General features: G+C 44.6%; 1 protein-coding gene across 1 annotated transcript in view; it reads left to right on the top strand.

Annotated features, from left to right (window-relative positions):
• The window catches only part of CABLES2 (Cdk5 and Abl enzyme substrate 2), a 28,586-nt gene extending 8,780 nt beyond the window's left edge, over positions 1-19,806 (top strand). The window contains exons 2-10 of the mRNA XM_009998733.1: positions 12,255-12,326; positions 12,537-12,629; positions 13,476-13,553; positions 15,052-15,160; positions 15,753-15,918; positions 16,675-16,778; positions 17,159-17,265; positions 18,581-18,785; positions 19,269-19,806. Of these exons, the coding sequence (XP_009997035.1) occupies positions 12,255-12,326; positions 12,537-12,629; positions 13,476-13,553; positions 15,052-15,160; positions 15,753-15,918; positions 16,675-16,778; positions 17,159-17,265; positions 18,581-18,785; positions 19,269-19,409 (1,075 nt within the window). The 3' untranslated portion in view covers positions 19,410-19,806. The remainder of the gene's footprint in view (positions 1-12,254; positions 12,327-12,536; positions 12,630-13,475; positions 13,554-15,051; positions 15,161-15,752; positions 15,919-16,674; positions 16,779-17,158; positions 17,266-18,580; positions 18,786-19,268) is intronic.
• The last annotated feature ends 431 nt before the right edge of the window (positions 19,807-20,237 follow it).

The following is a 20,237-nucleotide window of genomic DNA, read 5'->3' on the forward strand; positions in this document are numbered from 1 at the left end:
CCGGCGGCCGCCGGGGCCAGCGGCCTTGGGGGGGCGGTGCCGCCGGCAGAAGGAGCCCCTGCCCCGCAGGGACCCGCTGGCTCTGGAAGCGCCGGGATGCGCGGCTGCCCTTGCCGGGGATGCCCCAGCCCGAGGGTGCCTGGTAGAGCGGGATTCGCGCAGCCTTTCGCCCGCTGATCCCTCTGGCTGCGGTTCTGCGGTGCCCTCAGCCCTCCCTCCTGCTTTCCCCCCCCAGCGCGGGTTTTGCGTTTTTCTGCTTCCCGATGGAGCCGACAGAGCCCCTGCTGGGTAGGACTCTTCCTCTGTGCGACGGCCTCTCTGCTGATGTCCCTTCTCCCGATCTCTGCTGCTTGTCTGGGCACTAACTCTGTATTAATCCACGGCTGGACGCTGGGAACTTTGAGTCAGCCTCAGGGGAGGATGTTCTGGCCTTCAGGGCAGGGTTACCACGGCGTTTCTAAAGGGCTTCCATCAGCCTGGAAGTGCTGACTTTCTGATCGCTCGGAAGACAGGCTCTGGATTCAGATCTTGGAGATCTGAACTCTGAAGGAACTCTTTTTCAGGCTGCTTCTGGCCTAAACAGCTTTGTGAGCTGAGCTGGCCCCCTGAGCCTGCAAAGCAGCATCCAGGGCTTTAAGTCTTTGTGGTCTTCACAGTGTCTTCCAGAGCTGTGTTAGCAAGCTGAAGTAGAGATGTTGTCTGTGCTGTACAGCTGGGGAGCTCTGCTGGTGCAGCTGATGGGTGTTTCCTCCAGGTGTGCATCTCGCAGTGGAGGTGTCTGGTTGATGCCCAGGAAATGGCTGCTTGGAGGGACAGGTGAATTTAAAGAGAAGTAGTTTGTGGTGTGGGGGCCTCCTGATCTCTCCTGTGGTTTAGGATTTCTTTCCTTCTGGAGAAGCAAGGGGTGATAAATGACAGTTCCTGTAATGGAAGAGACCTTTCTTTCCTCATGTGGAGAAACTGAAGCTGGGCCTGCCTTGTGGGTGCCCTGTGTGCACAGGTTGCGCTGTCGTTGTTGGCTTGTTGTGCAGGAAAGCCTGAAGTGGGGGTGTTGCTTTGGTACAGCTCCTTCTGAGCACTCCTGCTCCATGAAAGCCAGCACACCAGGTGCTGTGAGATTCGTTTCATTGCTTTAATAACGTAGGTAAAGCTCTTGAGGGTGAGTTTTGCATCAGGAGTGTGACAGGCACGGCCACCTTTGCAGGTGGGACACGTGGTGTCTCTGTGCAGACTGAGTTCTGGACTGATAATGTTCATGGAAATAGTTCAATCCTTCCCCTTCCCATGCCAAGACCAGGATCTTGTCTTTTGATGTCCTTTCCACCTTCTCCTTGGCATTTGATTTTAGATGTTACGTTCCACTATGATAATTCTAATAATCCATCTGAAAACAATGAATCAGAAATAAAAGGTAGAGCAAAGTGTGAGGGTGATACTTGGAGGAATGAAAGGGCTTCTGTGTGAGTAATGATAAAACAGGCCATGATTTTTCAGCTTGGAAGAGGTGGCTGAAAGAGTATATTGTATTGCATTCATCAATTTTTGTACTACTTACGACTCGGAGTGAGAATTTCTCTGTGTTTTTGTGTTCAAAGAAGAAAAGAGTAGGTGGAGAACATCAGCTGAAACTATCAGGCAGAAGGTTCTGCTCTTTACACAGCAATACATATATTTTCTGACAAAAGGACATTTTTATGCTGTCAGTGGGGGTGTGTTAGACCCAATGTATCTCCTCCCTGTCACACTGGGGAGAGGAGCGGGTGGGAGGGACCACCCTTTGTAATTACAATTTCACCTTCGAGTTAGAGGGTGAGGGACTTGAGGCACTATTTTTGCTGGACAGTTCCGTGTTTTGCTCTGTGACAGAGCACCCTTTCATCCCTGCAGAACGGCAGCATCTCACGTGAATACCTGAGCAGTGCTTCAGGAACTTTACCCTGCAGGGCAGGGGTGGTGATGCTGCTTCCCCTTCTGCATGTGGCCTGCTGCTTGCAAAACAAACAGTTGCAAAATGGGTTTTCTTTTATTGAGACTTGGGAATCTGGGTATCAGTTTGCTGTACAGTAAAGCTGCTGCTCTCCAGATGGGTTCACTCTGGGCATCATTCAAATATACAGGCGCATGAAGTCATTGGGGGGAGGTGGAATCTGTGCTGTGACTCTGGACATCTAATCTTTGGTGCCCACTCAAGGCAGCTGCTCTTCTCAGAGTTCTTTTTTAGTCACTGTCAAGAGCTGTTTCAATCACCCTCTGTGGAGCTGCCCTCAAATGCACCAGGAGCACGGATGAAGGGGCTCTAGATTTGCTCTGTGCTCCCTGACCAGTGCTGCTGCAGTCCTGTGCCATGCCTGGGAATGTCACAAGGCTGGGGCTTGCCCCCATCCATGGAGATCACTTTATCCAGAACTGGCAGTTTCATTGGGCAGAGTCCCATTGCAAAACTTGATCTTGATTGAGCAGTTGGAAGTAGCTGAGACCAACCAGCATAGCTCAGGGCGGGTTGTGACCTCTGCTAGAGCTGGGGGCTGTTAATTAGCAACAGGCAGGATCTTCAGTAGACCCTAAGGAATAGGTGATCTGCTCAGCTAATGGAACTTGGAGTTGCTCAGTAGGTGTCAAGTCTTTTAGGATGGAAACTTCAGTGGTGCAGGCTCCCTCGGAGGCATTGTTCAATCTGGATGTTGGGTTTCCTTGCAGTTCTGGCTGAGCATTATAAACATAATGACTTTAATATTCCACTTTTGTTTTCCTAAGGAATCTTCTGTTTACAGGATCTTCAATCACAACGCTGGGTTGTACCAGTCTGCTTGCCATCCCTCCTCCCTTCTCCTTTTCCATCTTGCTCTGTTCTTTTGCTCTGTCAAAGAACAAGCCTCACAAAAAGCAGTGGAGGGAAGGAGCAAATAGTGAACAAAGCAGCATTCACAGATATTTTTTTTAAATGAATTTCTGCAGCTGAGTCTGAAACTGGCAGAGTTTCTGGGGAAACAGATAACAGAGGGCCCTGAAAATAGCCAGGTTATGAAAGCATGGAGAATGGGAACAACAGCCTTGGATGTCAAAGCTTGTTGTGCTTCTGAGGTTTCAACATAGTGTAATGTAAAGCAGCTGGCTTTGCCATGTATTTGCTGCATTTCCCTGGGTCTAAAAATAAATACAGAGACTAAATTATATGCAACTGATGCTTTAATGTCCTTGGTGTTCAGTGGTCAGGGAGCTGAGCTGAATGTTTGTGGTTGCTGATAAATCAGAAATGACTGAGCTAATTTAGGTCATTTTAAGGGTGGGAGTTTAAACAGTAGTTGATAACAGCAGCATTTTGGGCCAGCTCTGCTTTTAAGTGTTAATTGGATGCTGGATTGCTGACATAGGTGTGATCAGATCAGTTCCTTGGGTGGAATAGCAGAAATGCTTGGTCAGGCTTTTCTTATGATGGTTAACGTGTTACTTTGTCCTACTGTCAGCCTAGCTGCTGTTTTCACTTCAGGAAATACAAATATTTTTTTAAAAAACTCCACCCTCTACTAATGAACAGATTTAGCTGAGATGGATGAAATGTTTAAAAGTCTTAGTTTTCATTTCTAGCCTTATTTGGAATAACCTGAGCACACATGGTACTTTTCAGGAAGTCAGGGCCAACAAGCTTTGACCTTTCAGCCATGAACACGAGTGGGATGTGCTGCTCGGGGCTGAAAATGGACATATTCTAAACCTGAGCTTTATTTAAAATTCAGCTGAAATGCTAAGGCTGAAATCTTCTCCTCAGCAAGCAGTTTGCTTCTACAACTTTCTCCCATATTTGCGATTGCAGGTGAATTGCATGTGTCCAATATTAAATATTTATAATTTATAGCTGCTTGTAGCATTTATTATCTGACATTCCCATACAGGTATATTTTCCAGAAGAAGTTGTATGCCTAGCAGGAAACTTGGAGATCAGAAACCCACATCCTTATATCGTGCAGACCTCTGTGAATGGGTCTGTGTCAAACGAACCCAAACGCAGCTAATGCCAAAGTTATTTGACCTCTTCATTTAAAAGAGTCCAGAGGCTTTAGAAGTAACTGGGGACTCCAGGCAGGAGTAATCTGTACAGAGTTACTTGTACTTGCAGCTGATTTTACCTGTGGGCAGATTCTGTAGCTTTTCCAAGTGATTGCACAGCAGGCCCAGCAGTGGGTTTGGGGATGCTGAGGGAAAGGGGATGCCCCAGTTCCATCTTTCCTTGCTGTGAGCTCCCAGTTCCTCTGCAGGAGGCCGTGAGGGTGGTTGGAATTGGTGTTGTCTTGCTTCAGTCAGTGAGTCATCAGCCGAGAGGGGAAATGCTATGAAATTAAATAGAAAGAGCTAAATAGCTTTGGAGAGGAGATGGGAGGGCCCATTTCAGACCTCCAGTGAACAAGTCCTGTAGGAGTGATACGGTTGGAGCTTCCTGTCCTCATCCTCGTGCTTCTCTGGTGTGGACTTGAATGTGCTGCCAAAACCTTAAGCAGCAGCACTGCATTTGTGGCTATTCTCTTAATGTTTTACTTGCAAGGTTTACTCCACAGGCTTCCTTTGGGTTAGGAAAACTAACACAAGACTTATCGGACAGTTATTTTCAAATATCACTCTTGACTTGGAATTCTGCAGGATCGTGGTGCACTGGCTTAATACATCATTTCTTTGATTCACAGTCTAAAATAGTTATTCTCCTCCTTGCCTTCCTCCTGATCTCAGCTGATCAGTCTGAGCACTTGGAGCTGGCATTGAGCAGCAGCTGTATGCTGAGTCCTGGGGCTGTTGGTGAGAAGGATGTATTCAGGTTGTCTGTGCTCCTTGCCATAACTTTGCTTAACCCCAAAGTCCTTCTTGATAATTGCAGAGATGTGGGCTGCCCAAACTTGCCTCTGCTTTGCCAGCCAGCTGGACAGCAGTCTTACCTACCTGGGGATGAAGCTCCTTTGTTGTGTGCTCAGAGCACCAGGACTGAACCAGTTCAGAAGAGTTTCCAGCACTGATTCTTGTGGGGTTTTTTGCCATTTACTAGGAACTGTGGAAGAGACAGGAAGGGATTTGCTTTCCATTTTAAAGAGTAGTTCTGAGCTACAGATGAGCTCTTCTACTCCAGGTTTGGGTATGGTTTGGTTAGCTTAGAAGGGGAAAACATTTTGGAGGAAGGGGAAGTGAGTATCACAAAACTCTGCATGAAATATTATTTCCTGCAATATGTGTTTTTTAGTTATATTAAATCTTGAAGACTTAACTTCAGTTGTCCTGTGTTCCCCCTTCTTTCCATCTGTCAGCCAGCTGAAGCTGTCAGGCTGAGCAAGCTTGAAGATGCTTTTGAACCCTTTTTTGAAGATTGTTCTAAAGTCTTCTGTCTCTGTAGTTTGAGCTTAAAAATGCACAATCTGATGTGCACAGGAGCATAATAAAACTTGGATTCTTTAATGAGCACAAGGTATTGTTGAGAAAGCAGGTGACTGCAGATGGAGGAGGCTTAGCTGAAGTCCCTCTGTCATTCTAGCTCTTCAAATGCAGAGCTTTAAACTCCTCACCTTTGGTTTATAGCTGCTGTGTATATAACTTACTGTAAATGCTTATTTAATCTCTGGAAAAGATGCTAAATGAAGAACTTTTAGCTGGTCTAATGAGAGCAAGCAAAGCAGAAGTGTTTCAAGAGATAGCCCTCTGACTGGTGAGATGTATGGAACCTCCACAACTCAAAGCTTGCTGCCAGCTGAGTCCCTGCCTGAGGCTGTGATCCTGGCTGCCCTTCCCCAGGAGCTGGGAACACCCAGGTTTTGCAGCTGGAGGCAGTGGTACCCAAGCTCAGCATCACCTGCAGACCTGCCTTGGAGCTGGGTAGCCATCTCATTAGCTAGCCAGCCACAGCACGGGCTGAACTGCTGCTTGCTTCACAGCATGGACAGACTTGCTCTCTTGGGCTTGTTGAATTTAAGTGTAAAATTTTGCCCTAGTGAGGCTACAACCTCTTGATTGTGGATTGGAGGTGCTGGACAATGTGCTGGAAAGAACCAAGTGCCTGTAGAAACACTGTGAGACCTCTACATTGTCTTTGTGTTTCTTCCAGTCGCCTGTTTTGGGTTTTATTCTCCTTCCCAGTTAAAAGCTGTTCTCCCTGTTCTTTTGATTTCTCTTCTTTAACTTGGGAATTTTATCATGCTGAAGGCTTTAATTTTAACAAGGCACATGATGAAATTACAGTATCATCTCTCAGGAAGTGGATGAAGCATAATTCCCACAGTGTTATCGAGGGCACACTTTGCATTACGCTTGCCTGGTTTGGTCAGTAGTTCAGTGCTAAGTGAGCAGAGCACACAGCACAGAGGGAACCAGGCTGGTGAACTAGGAACATCTCCAGAAACTGGTAGAAATTTGAGGAAGTACTGTTTGTGTCCTGGCCAGCACATCTACTTTGCTTTGTGAAAAGCAGCTGGAATTTTAGGAGTGGGCTTTGGAGGAAGTGGGCTCTGGGCAGAGCAAACCTTTCATCTGGTTTGGTGGTTCTATTGCAACAGATGGCTTTTATAATCCTTACTGGAAGGCATTCTTTTGTCCTTGGATTGTATAAACACTCTTAGCACCAAAACAATGGGATTTATGAAAGGCAATGAATACAAAACTCTTTTCTTAGTAGCATTAGGACTGAATCATATGTGGTTGTGAATCAGCAGTGAAGTAGCAGCTGCTGTGAAGAGTATCTAATTTCTTGCTTTGTTAGTATTTAAAACTTTCTAGGCTTAGTGAGCTTCCCACTTACTCTGCCTCCACCCTCATTCAGGTTGTGCTTCATTTCTGTTCTCTCCTGCCCCATAGGCTGCACGACACATTCTTTTCCTTGCATATGGCTTTGCTGTGTTTGAGGGGTGCAGGATTTTCTCCTGACTTTTGAGACCAGCAGGAAAAGGCCCTGCTGCCCCATCAGTTTTGCAAATAAATCTTGAATAAGAACAGAAAGGTGAAGGAATTAGACCTCGTCCTGAGGCTGTGCAGAGGAACCTGCTCTGAAGCATAAAAGTACTTTCCATGCTCGCGTGGCTAATTTGGATTTACTCTTTCAAACGAAGATTATCAGAGGAATAACTTAAACCAGCCCTGCTGTGAGACTTGTAATTGTTCTCTGGCAGTCTGATAATTCAACAAATGTCAGAACAGTGGCCTAAAATGCAAACTGCACTTTTGTGATGCCATAAAACAGTGAGTAGCTGACTTAATAAGGATACACTTGCTGTCAGTTAAGCAGGGTGTCTTCTCTGCCATTGCCTCTCATTGAACATCAGAGCTGAAACCATCTGCCCATGAAAATAGCTTGCCTGGTGCTGGGCACTTCATAGTATAGTTTCTTCAGTAAAGTTATTTGTTTCACCAATTATGTGGTTTTCAAGGTGATTCAGTATAAATGAGCTCTCTGGCTTCTTTTGGCTTTAATTACTAAGAACTTGTTGCTGCTGGTGAGCTGTGCTCCATCTGCTTTTGAGCAGGAAGCTCATTAATGTAAGTGCTGAGGGGGGTGAGGTGCAGGGCACTGGTATGAGAACAGGGATGTTCACACCCGTGTGCTCTGAAATGCAAACCTGCAAGTGGTAAATGTCTCCTGGGCTGTTGCAAAATTAAGCTTAAATACTGGGACTGATTTTCTTAATCCCTTGGTGCCTGTTTTACCTCGTCAAACTGAAGCACAGTTCACATTGGGTTGTTGGCTCACCCGGGAGGAAGGGAAATGATACAGCTTAATCTTTAAAATATGTCTTGGGAAAACAAATCTGACAGGTATGTCTTCCTATTGTAAACAGGATTTGGGATCTGGATTCTTGTGCAAATTGCCTTTGACTGTTGTTACTGAGCTAGTGTTTCCAAAAACCAGTAAATGATTTTTGTCCTTGTTATATTAATAACTCAGTCCTTTGACAGCTGTGATTATAATGGGGCCTGTAAAGGACCTTACAAAGGGACATCCCTATGAAAATAAAAACCCTTTTGACTGAGAAATAGGAAACCAAATTCTATTAGGCCCTAATTTTACCCAGTAATTAAAAATCCTTGGCATCCCCCATCCCCCCCATCTATTAACAGTATGGATGGCTCAAGTGCAACAGAGAATCTAAGCCTTGCTGCTAATTTTAGCCCAGTGCCAGGGGCTGTGTCCCTGTGTGGGTGAGTGCAGCGGGGCAAGGGATGTGACTCCATCTGCAATGATCTGCCCCACCAGGCCCTTTGGCTGGAGGAAGTCTCATGTCATGTTACTCTCTGGCTTTTGCAGCATCTTTGAATGCTCCTTTTGCAGGGCTTGGTGATCCTGGAAGTGATGAGGATAAGGAACCAGGCAGAGGATGAACTCAGGGTGCTGCCTGAGTGGAAGTTGCTGACTGCTGATGGAACTCTGGCTGCGTGGTTGGCTTGGAGAGCAGAAGTGCCAGTGTGAGAGGTGGGGGTTAATTGGCATGGGAGGAGAATCCCAGCAAGATTTTTTTATAAGCTTCTGGTGTAACCCTTCAGGAAGGAGCAAGACAAGCCAGTCCATTCACAGAAAAGCAGGAGCCAGAAGAGCAAAACAGAGAGAAGCTTGAAAATGGCCAAAGGGCCGGTGCACACGGTGGCTTCAGCAAGCTCATTGGCCACTGCCATTTAAAGTCCGATATTAGAAGTTAAAATGAGGTTCATGGGAGCTGCTGCAAAGCCTAGAAGTGCTGAGAAGGAACATGTGTCCAAAGGGCTGCCCCACTGTCCCTTAGAGAACACAGTGGCCCAAGAGCAGGTGTGGGAAAAGGCTGGCATGTGCCTGAAGCCACGTCTGATGGTACAGGGTTGGTGTATTTTGCATTCAACTATAAAATGTGCTAAAGAATTATCAACTTGGACACTTCCAACTACAGCAACATCCTCAGACTTTACCCTTGTCCTCTTGGGTGTGTGCAGGTCACCCAGCCTGTGAGTGGGAAGGGGAAAATACCCTTGGCAAGCCATCAGAAAGGTTACTGTTCTTTAATCTGGAGCTGTGACTTAACCAGCTTTTTTCTTTTCATTCATAAGATGAGGCGTAGGGATTACTGGTGCTATACATAGACTGCTCTTAGCTGTGTCCTGTTCTGCTGGGAACACTTAAGAGCTGTGTCAACCTCGGGGCCAGGGATCCTCTGTGCTGCTGGTCTGTGGTTGTTTGCCCTCTGTGTAGAGTTTCTCTGCTCAGTGGATCACTGGCAGGCCAAAAGAGGACAACTCTGAAGCTGTAAGCACTCAGAAGCTGGGTTTCCTCAGTAGGAAACCCATCAGAAGGGATGTATGAGTGGCTATTGCCATATATTGGAAGTCAAAATGCAACTCTGCATGGGTTTTTATCCAAACACAAGATTTTTTTGTGTGGGCCTTTTTTTAAGTGCATGTTTAGCTCATCATGGATTCAGCAGTGGTGTTGGATTGTGCACGTCCATGTGTGCGCATGGAGATAACAAGCCAAGGCATAATCCAGAATTCCTCTGCTTGATAGCCCCTTATCTCTGAGCATGTGCTGCGTGTGTTTTCTCTCTTGGTGGGTCCCCTCAGAGGTGCTGGCTTGTGTAAACACAGTTGTTTTTTTTAATGTTGAAGCTCTGGGAGGGTCCTGCTTTGTTGGCTCCTGAAACAGCGGGAGAGAAGCACCCAAAAGTGCTCCTGGCCAAGGACATCCAAACAAACCCTCCCTAGCTTGTCAAGGAAATAGCTCGTACTGGCAAATGGACATGTCTGGACTTTCTTTAGGATACTGTTGAAATTACAGCCTGCTCTACAGAACTCATTAACATTTTAATATTGGATACTTAGATTTCTAATTGGCAGGCAGCTCATCGTTAAGTGTGTGCATAAGGTACCCTGCAGTTACAGGTGTTGGTGTTCTGCTTTAGTGGTTCAGTTGCATTTGGCAACAAACTTTCTGTGTAAATGACTTAAAATCCTTTGGATTCCAGTGGATCAGAGCACAAGTGAGAAGTGTTAGCCTTGGTGAAACAGCTCAGCACTGGATACGTGACTTGACATTTTTTTAATCAAAACTAGCAGCCCCTGAAGTGATTCTGTGCTGCCTGATGGTGAAGCGTGGGTTGGCTGCATGAGAAGAGCACTCCCAACTAAATGTGTATCTGTGTGCATAAATATAAAAATAGGTGTAGACTACTGAAAAAGTGTTAAATTTTGCAGCATGCTTCAAGTACTGCAGGACCTAAGAACAAGTTTGGTAAATTAGTGGTAGGGAGGAACCCAGCAGGTCTCTGACCGCAGTGAGGGAGCCACGTTGCTATGAAACGTTGGCTTGAGCACACGAACTTTCAGGTGCTCTGACTGGGATAGTGAGACCTCTTTATGTACACTGTGTTTTGAGATTTGAGGGAGAGTGTCTTGCTTAACATCTGGGATTCCTTCAAGGTGACAGCTTCACTTGAGGACAGAAAGTATTATTTAGAAGCACAGCTAAAAATGCAGCTTCCTGTTGGCAGAGGGGGAATGAGTCATTGTGGTTTTGAGTTGAGGGGCAGGATCTTCACTGTCACGGCCTTGTACTTCCAGATATGCTCATACAGAGCAGTGGGTTCAGGTGTTTGTCACTTTTATCCCTGTTGCTGAGAAAAGGAGTTGGTGTTCAGAAGGTGTAATACTCCTGGTGGGTCTCCACCATCATGGTGAGAACATCCTTGTTGCCCCTGAGGGCAGTTGGACCTAAAGCACTGGGGACTTACTAGGGAAGGTCTGGCCATGGCTCTCCCAGTCCATCCAGTTACTTACACCAGCATCCTTTCACAGAACCACATGCTGGTTTTGTACCAGTGCCTGTTGTCACTGGTGTTGGCTGTGTTTGCTCACCTTACTTGGTGTCTTTGCATCCAGCCAGGTCTCTCCTAGGAAGGAGAAAGACTGGGGACATTACCAGCTGCCTTCATGCCAGGAGGTTGGAGACTGGTTTCCACATTTCACTAAGGGTTTTTTTTATTGCAGGTTAGATGTTAAAGATGACTGTCTGTATGCATTAGACTTCCCTCTGCAGTTCTCACTGGAAAGCATAATACTGATAATAATTTTAAAACAAACTTGCTGATGAAGGGCATTGAAGCTGTACCAGGAATGTTGTGTCACCCTTAATAACTGTTGATCTGTGGGTGGCAGTCTTCAGCAATACTGAAGGTGTTAGTCCTGTGGCAGGATTTACCTCTCTTCTGTTTACAGAAAGGGACACTAATTTTTCATCCTCCTACCTGAGTTGTGGTCTTTTTTTTCTCTTAAAGTCTTTTTTTTCTCTAGACACTATGCTTAAGAAAGCAGCCAGGTTTTGTTCATTCTCCGGAACTCTGGTGTTTCTCTTATGTAGCAACAAAACTGTGGTTTGGTTTCTTCCCCAGCTCAGGCTGGAGAGGATGAAAGGCAAGGTCAGTGGGACTAGCAGATTGTCAGGCTGTTTCAAAACATCAAGTGTTGGGCTTCAAGAGTAGAATTAAATCCCAAGTATCTTCTTTTTTTTTAATCTTCAATCAACTGAAGCTGTAAATGGCTTCATTGTAATCAGCAATTAATGAATCCCATTTTTGTCTTGCACCCTTTCTTTCTTGTTTTTCCCTGCACCACCCGAAGGTGCCATGCTTTTGCTTTGGTGCTGAATGTTAACTTCCAGGTATGAGAACCTGGCCTGGGTCTGTCTGGGCAGTTTGGCTGCTCGTGGCTGCCAGAGCTCTTATGCAGCTTAAAGTTGGAATTTTTTCCAGAGATCTTGTCAAACCAGAGTCCTGCAACTTTGGTCTCGTGTGCTGCACCTGTGCTGACTCCCATGGTGGTGTTGTCCATTAGTTGAGTTACTGTTTCACTTTGGAAGAAAACCTTGGACTTCAATGTTTGTAGCTTGTGCTAAAAATGCAGCATAATGTATGCTTAAACAAAAGCATAACAAAAATAAGGAATCTGGTAGTTGCAGTGTCAGTGTTTTGCTGCTGGCAGTTGAATCTGAGTGCATTGTTCCTAAGGAAATTGCAGCCATAGCTTCACAATTCATTTGTAAATGCTCTTGTTAATTAAGTTGGTATAAATACATACTTCAAGGGTTCTGGAGGGGGTGACAAGTTCTTGGCCTTTTTAGTAACTTGAAACTCTTAGTCAAGCACTCTTCCACCAGCAAGTAATAAATCCCAAACCCCTGCCATTGGTCCTAAGAGCTCATAGATCTGTTGCCATTCAGAAACTCGGAGGCCATGAACTAATACTGTTCACTCTTCGTGGTGTTGTACATTTTGCAGAAGGCGTTTTATCTCCCAGCGCTGCTCTCTAGACTTTTTAGAAGACATAGTGGAATATGCCAGTGTACGAAGGTACTTGTTTCCAAAGCAGCATTAATCTCGTTGCATGCAGTCCTGCCTCCCTCCACCCTCTTCCACGCCAATCTCTGAGGTCCTGCATGCTAGTGCTGCCATCTGATCATACAACTGGCATGACTGGTGGTTTGTGGGTTGTTTTTTTTCAAAGCACTTAACAGGTTTTGTTTTGCTTTGTGTGTTTGTTTGTTTGTTTCACAATTGCAGAGCCAAGCACATATCTGGGTCTCCACGACACAAAAGTTTGAAGAAGATGCACTTCATCAAGAACATGAGGCAGTATGACACCAAGAACAGCAGGTAACTTCTGGAGATCAAGGTGCCTCCTCTACACAGGTGGAATAGGATGTGCTCAGCAGCAGACTCTAGTTCAATGCAATTAGTCATTTAATGGCAGTGGGAATGAGGTGTTGTTCTTGGGGTCCTTGTAATTTTATACATAATTCTCTCAAAAGCAGTAGGTGCTCATATCTGCTGCCTCTGTAGCAATGTTCTGCTGGTTCTGTCATCCTGATTTAATCTGAGAAGGTTAAACACCTTCTTTTAACACCTTTCTTATCTCCAGCACACATTATCTGCTGCATCTGTAGCAATGTTCTGCTGGTTCTGTTATCCTGATTTAATCTGAGAAGGTTAAATCATTCTCTTTTAACACCTTTCTTATCTCCAGCACACAGGGAGCTTAGAGTTGGGGAGGATTTCAGGAGAATGGCTTGGGTTAGCCAAAATCTTGGCTCATAGTTGCTGGGCAGAAGAGAAAGGAGGCAGCCATGTTAATATTTATTGTTAATGGAGGTGTGAGACTCCCATCTACATGTAAAATATTATCTACACCTTTTCACAAAGTTTATGTAAAAATTACATAAATATGGATAATCTTTTAAAGACTAGGATCTCCTCTGAAGGACTCCCAAGGTGATGGCAGTTACAGAGCACTGGGGGTTGACACAGAACTTGGCTCTAAGGGCCTACAGAGTCAGAACGAAATGTCTGGTTTTGTGCTGCCTTCTGAAAACACAATCTGTAGCAGTATCTGTGTAACTTACAGAACAATTTAAGGGGAGCTTTGTGTTCAGGTTCCATAACAACCTGCTTTGTAATGTCTGAATCTTAATTGTTACCCTGATCTCTCCCATCTGCTCACAGGATAGTGTTAATCTGTGCTAAACGAACTCTGTGTGTGGCTTTTTCTATCCTACCTTACGGGGAGAGTTTACGGATCAGGTGAGTCACCTGTAACTGCTTTGTGAGGTGTCTGGTCTTGCACTGCCTGTCGCTTGCAAAAGATCTTTTTAAATTAGCATGATTTGTCTAGGTCTCCTGCTTTGAAGCGGGTGAACTTACTAACTTTACCATTAATGTGTAAGGGCAATAACTTGCTATAAGAGCAGTAAAATCAGATGTGGCCACAGTGTCATAGAATTCATTCCAACTCCAAGAGAAAAATAGTGGAAAAGGTAGACTTTTCTACAGCTGTTTAGTCACATTTTAAAGCACTCCAGTCCTGGTGATGATGTGATTTGTTGCCGTGTAGCATTTCCCATGCTGCTAAAGGGCTCAGAAATCAATTGCCTTCAGTGCAACAAGCAATTGTGTTGGAAAAAAAAACCCATACAGAGCATCAGGGAAGGATGCTAGTGCCTTAACTGGAAACCTTCACAGTTTTATAGTGAAGTTACATCTAAGTAAGTTTCAGATGCTCTTTTGTATCTTCAGCTCTAAGCTGTGAATGTCACTATTTGCAGTCTGAAAAAAACAGAAAAAGTTTAGACTGATTGAAACTGCATTTAGTGTTTGTCCTACACCTTTGATAGAACTGTCAGTACGATCTCTTGTGAGAAACCAACCCAGCAACCCAACCAACCCAGGATTTCCCTCCAGCTTTGCACAGTCCCTTGTGAAGTCTGAGTTGATTCTGTGAAGGTCTGTGATCTACAAGTGGACCACAGAAAATACTAATTTTGTTCTCACCCACTTTTGGCAAAACAATAGTGTTGTCACTTCTGTCCTGCACATAACTTATGGACAAAGGAAACGGATGTTTAGGGGTGGGAGTTGCATTGTATGCAAATGCACTTGCTGTAAAAATAGTTGATGGGAAAAATATTCTCACACTTGATAGAAAAGCAGTGAGGTCACTGCAGCTATTTTAGAGCAATTGTGAGCACTGGGTCATGCTGCTTGTCTGCAAGCTGGCAGTGCAGCTCTTTAACTGAAAACTGCTTTTGTGCATTGGAATATGGGTGCCAAAGCTGCATGCTGCCATCACTGAAGCAGGATTCTGCTGGCAGCCTTAATTCTTCATTTCAGTTTGCATGCAGTGCTTGGAAAATTGCATTTGAAAGGCAAGTCTCTAATCCTGGAAAGCTAGTAATATAAGTGATGTTTGCTGGCAAGTGTTTGAGCATTAATGTGTTCATTAATGGTATGGTCTCATGCAGAAAGACTATATTTGAAAAAAAAGTTTACATTTGATATGTGTAGTTACAGATTTGAGTTAAAATTGAGATATGATTCTTCAGTTAATGAACATTTCTGCGTTTTAATAAGAGTACTTAAAAATTGATGCTTTCTTGGAGATGGGGTGGAGGGATTGTACTGTTCACGCAGAACTCTGACCTGGTGGTGTTGACTGGAGCTGCTGGAGGAACCTGGTCTTCACCACAGAGAAAGTTGGGGTTATACTGCATTTTCCAACCGTGCATTTTCTATCTACATGTAGTGATCTAAAGATGGAAGGACAGAAGCAGCGACATCCTTCTGGGGGAGTTTCAGTCTCCACTGAGATGGTGCTTGGACTGGAAGGAGTAGAGCTGGGTGCTGATGGCAAGGTAAGGCATGTTCTTCCTTAGTCTCTTGATCTCTAATGCCAATGGCCAAACTATTGCCTGGAGCTAGTAGGTGCTTTATCCTGGGACCATTTCATGAGCTGAGGCAAATGCCTTTCTGGATGGCAAAGCACTGCTGCATACGTTGAGAACTGTAACTCTCCATCATGGAAGTTCATTTGGATCATAAAAGCTTTAAGTGTGTTTGGTTTGTGATAAAGCTGCTTTTGAGGAGGCTGTTGAAGCTTGTGACTGGTTCTGCCTCTGTTTTTGGAGAATCTGGTATCTCAGGCAAGATGTGAGTGATGTTTTGATAGAAACGTGGGCGAAATGTATACCTCTTTAGTTAAATTTATATACTGACAGATTTTGCTGATGTGATTCTCCCCTTTTCTTTGCCACTCCACCAAGCCTTCTCCAACACTTCCATACTGAAGCTATGGAAACAAGGCATTCCTCGTCCAAGTTTGTCCCACAAATTCAAGGTCCTCACTCCCAAATACAAACTCCAGGGGACTCAGACTTGGAAAATCCTAGATGTCCGGAAATAACCTGTTCAATAAATTCTGCCCTTCAACTCTCTCTTTGTTTTAAGGTTGTGTCCTATGCAAATTTCCTGTACCCAACAAACGCCCTGGTTGTTCGCAAAGCCGACAGCTACGTTGCTGTTCCCTCCTGCCGAGCTACTGCTTCCCGGAGTCTTCCTGGATCCAGATACAAACCTGTGACAGCAAAAACGATACCAGCAGGAACAGAGATGGGTAAGAACAGCCACCAGCCTTGTCACCACTTGTGCACGCAGCAGAAAAGCATAAAAGGAATATATTTGCCTGAAACTATTGCAAGTGGTGGAGTGCGTTGTTAGGCAGGATGAGCTGCAGCTGGAAAGAGAGGAGGAGACTGTTTTTAGCACAGCCTAGCAAAGAAGGCTCCTTAATGAAGTAGAAATGATGAGCCTTTAGATGGAGAGTTGCACACATTCCTTATGTCCTCTGTAAATCTAGTTCTGTTTATGCAATTCCCAGGAGTGCAGAGCCATTTCCTTGGAAATGTGAAGTTTTTTTGCTACTCAACAAGAAACATCTGGTGTAGATGTGTTCGGGTGGTCGTCCTTGCCTTCCAGCACAGCAACAGTGCAGAAGCCAAACAGCCTGTGACAAGAAATCCCTTCATCTGTGTAAAAGAGCAAACCTTACAGCTCAGCTACCTGTTAGGTTGGGCTATAGGCAAAAGAACACACTCTGCTGCAGTTGCTTTCTGCCCATATCTGTGGATGACAAACTTAGTTTGCACTAAGTCTAAAATGGCTCATCAGGCACATCCTGGAGAAGGAGCTTCTGTGGTTTTATAATAACTATAATACCTGACTGGTGCATTTATGAAATGCAAACAGGTGACTGTACAGTGGACTCTGCCAACACTTTTCATGTTTGCTGCTTGAAAGCTTTTTTAAAGAGAAAACAGGGGATTTAAAGCTCTGTATCTTGTGACCCAATGTGCTTTCCTTGTTCCCTCAGGAAGTGAAGCTGGAGAAGCTACAGAGTATGATCCAAATATTCTGGATGATCCTCAGTGGCCCTGTGGAAAACACAAACGTGTTCTCATCTTTGCCTCTTACATGGTGAGTGCCTGGCACAGCTGAACAGAGGAGTGAGTGAGTACCTGGGAGATCCTCCTATAAAGAACTTCCCTGAAAACTTCCTCTAGGAAAAACAGCTGTGGATTTTTGAGAATTGTTTAGGAAAAATACAAATAGTTGGGTTTATGCACTCAACTTCTTGAGGACCTGCCTGACATGTATCTCCATCTTGTCACTTGCTTCTTGTAACCATTTGCTTTTGGATGAGATTCAACGTGGTCTGTTACTTAGGACACTATAGAGGTATTAAATCAAGAAGAGTAAAACTGGGGTTTGCCTTTGCATTAGTGTCTTTGCAAGACTTGTTTGGCTGTCAGTCCTACTCAAAGAATAAATTATTCATTTTGCCTTTTGATTTTCAGACTACAGTCATAGAGTATGTGAAACCCTCGGACCTTAAAAAGGATATGAATGAAACCTTTAGAGAGAAGTTTCCTCATATCAAGTTGACACTGAGCAAAATTAGGAGGTAAGAAACAAGCACTGGCTAATGAGAACATTTACACTCTACAAGGATGCTTTTATCTTCCACTTGTATGGAGCAAATACTAGATCTATTAATAGTATAAATGATTAAACACTAATCTCTTGTTGCCAGTTGAGCTGACTGTAGGATGGCAGTGCTGTACAGGAATTTTTAGGATGCTGAGAAAGGGTGACAGTTGTTTTTTATAGGTCAGCCTAAAAGGGTTTTGTTTCACCATCTGTGGTGTCCTGATGCTCATTGCCAATTAACAGAGAAGTAGGATTAACCTTGAAACAAATACTTGTAACCTGATTGTTCAGCTGTAGGGCAGTCCTACTCTAACTGGATTGTCTTTCTGGACCCTTTGGCTATTTCTACCTTTCAATTACCAGATTCACTGATGACCACGGACTGCAACAGGATCCTAGGATACAGAAGAGTGTTAGGTTTGGGGATGTCAGTAAAGAAAAGCATTTTACAAAGACAGGACTGTGCCACATGGAATTCCTCATCTTCCAGGAAATGCTTCTGGCCACTCACCAGTGAGATGCTTTGTTGTGGCTTTTGAGAGCTCTAATCTTGCTGGTGTTCCAGGGCAATTAATGCCGGCAGAGCCTGCTGAAATAGCTTAGATCTGATTCTGCTGAATCACCAGGGCTACCTGTAGCTCAGCTCCAAGTGGAAGGCTTGCTTAGGCAGTATGTCCTGCTGGTGTCCTCCATACACATCTTGTTGCTGTTCTGAGTAGGGTGTTAGCACAGAGATCTTGCAGATGCAGCACAGCAGCCATGAGAGGCAGCACCCACCATAAGGTCTGCCCTAATGCTGAAGTGAATGTCTGGCCCTTGTGGGCAGGGGGCAATTCAGTCTGCCTTCCCCTTTAGACCTGGCTCCTCCACGAGGTGCGTGGCAGGCAGGTCTCCATGCAGCAGCTGCTGGGATCTGCACATCTTTGAGGGGCTGTTCTCTAGGTCAGGGTGGTTCAGTCTTACAATATGACTCACAAACCAGTTTGGGAGCCCAGAGGCAACCGTACTGCAATAGCCTGTGTGTCAGTGAGGCATCTAAGCCCCTGGTGTTTATGGGCAGATGAGGATCTGTTCTTCCACAGCAGATGTTGTCAGCCAGGTTAAATCAGTTTGTGCATCAGCTCCAGCTTGCTGCCAGCTGGGCTTTTCCAGTCTAGGATAATAATTGTCATGGTTTTCCAAGTAGGAATCTTGCCCATATGCTCTCTCAAGCTCCTGTGCTGCAGTGTTTCTAGAGCATTTCATAAAAGCTGTCATGTCTGAGAGGGTTTTTCTCTCCCTATTCCCAGCTTGAAGAGAGAGATGCGGAACCTGAGCGAGGAGTGCAGCCTGGAGCCCGTCACTGTCTCCATGGCTTATGTTTACTTTGAGAAGCTTGTCCTCCAAGGCAAACTCAACAAACAGAACCGCAAACTGTGCGCTGGTGCTTGTGTTCTGCTTGCAGCCAAGATCAGCAGTGATCTCAGGAAACATGAAGTGAAACACCTTATCGATGTGAGTACTGAGACTTGTTCCAGGTGTTGCCAAAACCCTCCATTTCACAGACCAGCAGAAAGCCCAGATTTCCAGCAGTGCATGTTTGCATTCATGACCAGCTCTTTCAGTCCATTTTATGTCTCATTAGGGCTCTTCTTTGATGTGTTTGTGTTTTGATGTTTGTTTTTTTTTTAATTCATTAAAACCGCCTGACTGGTGCAGTCTAATGTCCTTCTGATCCTACAATGAGGTTATTTTTGCACTTAGTGTCTCTCAGGCAAACGTGTAACCCGTGTGGGTGTCAGAGCTGAGCTGATAAGCTGGTTTACTTGGCTGATCCTGTGCAACACTTTCGATTCTGTAGGTTCAGCTCTGGCTGTGCATCACTGGCTCCTGCTTCATTGCTGCCCTGATCTAACACTGCGTTGGTGTCCTGGGGATTAACTGGTTCTGTTTCTTCCCCTCTTTTTTTTTTTCTTTTTTTTTTTGCTACTATCACAGAAACTAGAAGAGAGATTCAGATTCAACAGAAGAGATCTGATTGGTTTTGAATTCACCGTCCTTGTAGCTTTGGAACTGGCTCTTTATCTTCCTGAAAACCAAGTGTTACCTCATTACAGACGACTCACACAACAGTCCTAACCCCAGCTGGGCTCCAGCTGGCAGCCAGTGGGCCTGGGGATCCCAGCCCTGGAATCTGCTGGGGAAGTTGCCACTGGCAACTGGATCCTGCCATGGCTACAGCTAGTCCTGGAGTCTGCAGCATGTTCCTGAACTCTGGAGGTGTGCACTATGGATGCCCAGTCTGGGGATGGTACGAGGAGAGTTACTGAACTTTCTTTTCTTTTGGACATTTAAAGCACAAACACTCACCAGTCAGCTGTCCTGGCTGCTTATTAGTCCTTATTTATCCTTTCAGTTTTACTAAAACTGTTCTTCCCTATGAAGAATACTATGGTATTGTTTGTTTATTATTTTTTTTAAGCCTTTATTGTATTCCTTGAAACTAAAGGAAGCATCACTTCCATTCCAGTGCGCCATAAAGTCCAAATGTTTCTAAGAATCTTCTTGCATTTTTACATTAATGAAATGCATACTTTATTTTTTTAAAGATGTGCCTAAAACTGGCTGGTCTGGTACCAGTGCTTTTTAAGTTAGTTATGTTATTTAGTGAGAATTCCTGAATTTGGATAGCCATTTATCCTTTACCTGCATTGGCCTTGCATATAAGGAAAACAATTCCAGTCTATCTGCACTAATGGTACACAGGGCATCTGTCTATACTATAGATCTGTAAGTAGCAAGATTGAGATTTTGCTGTTCCAGTTTAGTTAAACACAAATACCTTAAGAATATACATTTTATTTAAAAAAGAAAAAATTGAAAATCTGTCATTAAATACCACGTGTTGGATGAGGTAGCAAGAGCAAAGTGGTTTCCATCCTCATTCCCTCTTTAGTGGAAGATGAG

This window comes from Chaetura pelagica, unplaced genomic scaffold (assembly GCF_000747805.2).
Source record: "Chaetura pelagica isolate M959 unplaced genomic scaffold, ChaPel_1.0 scaffold275, whole genome shotgun sequence".
Taxonomy (NCBI): domain Eukaryota; kingdom Metazoa; phylum Chordata; class Aves; order Apodiformes; family Apodidae; genus Chaetura; species Chaetura pelagica.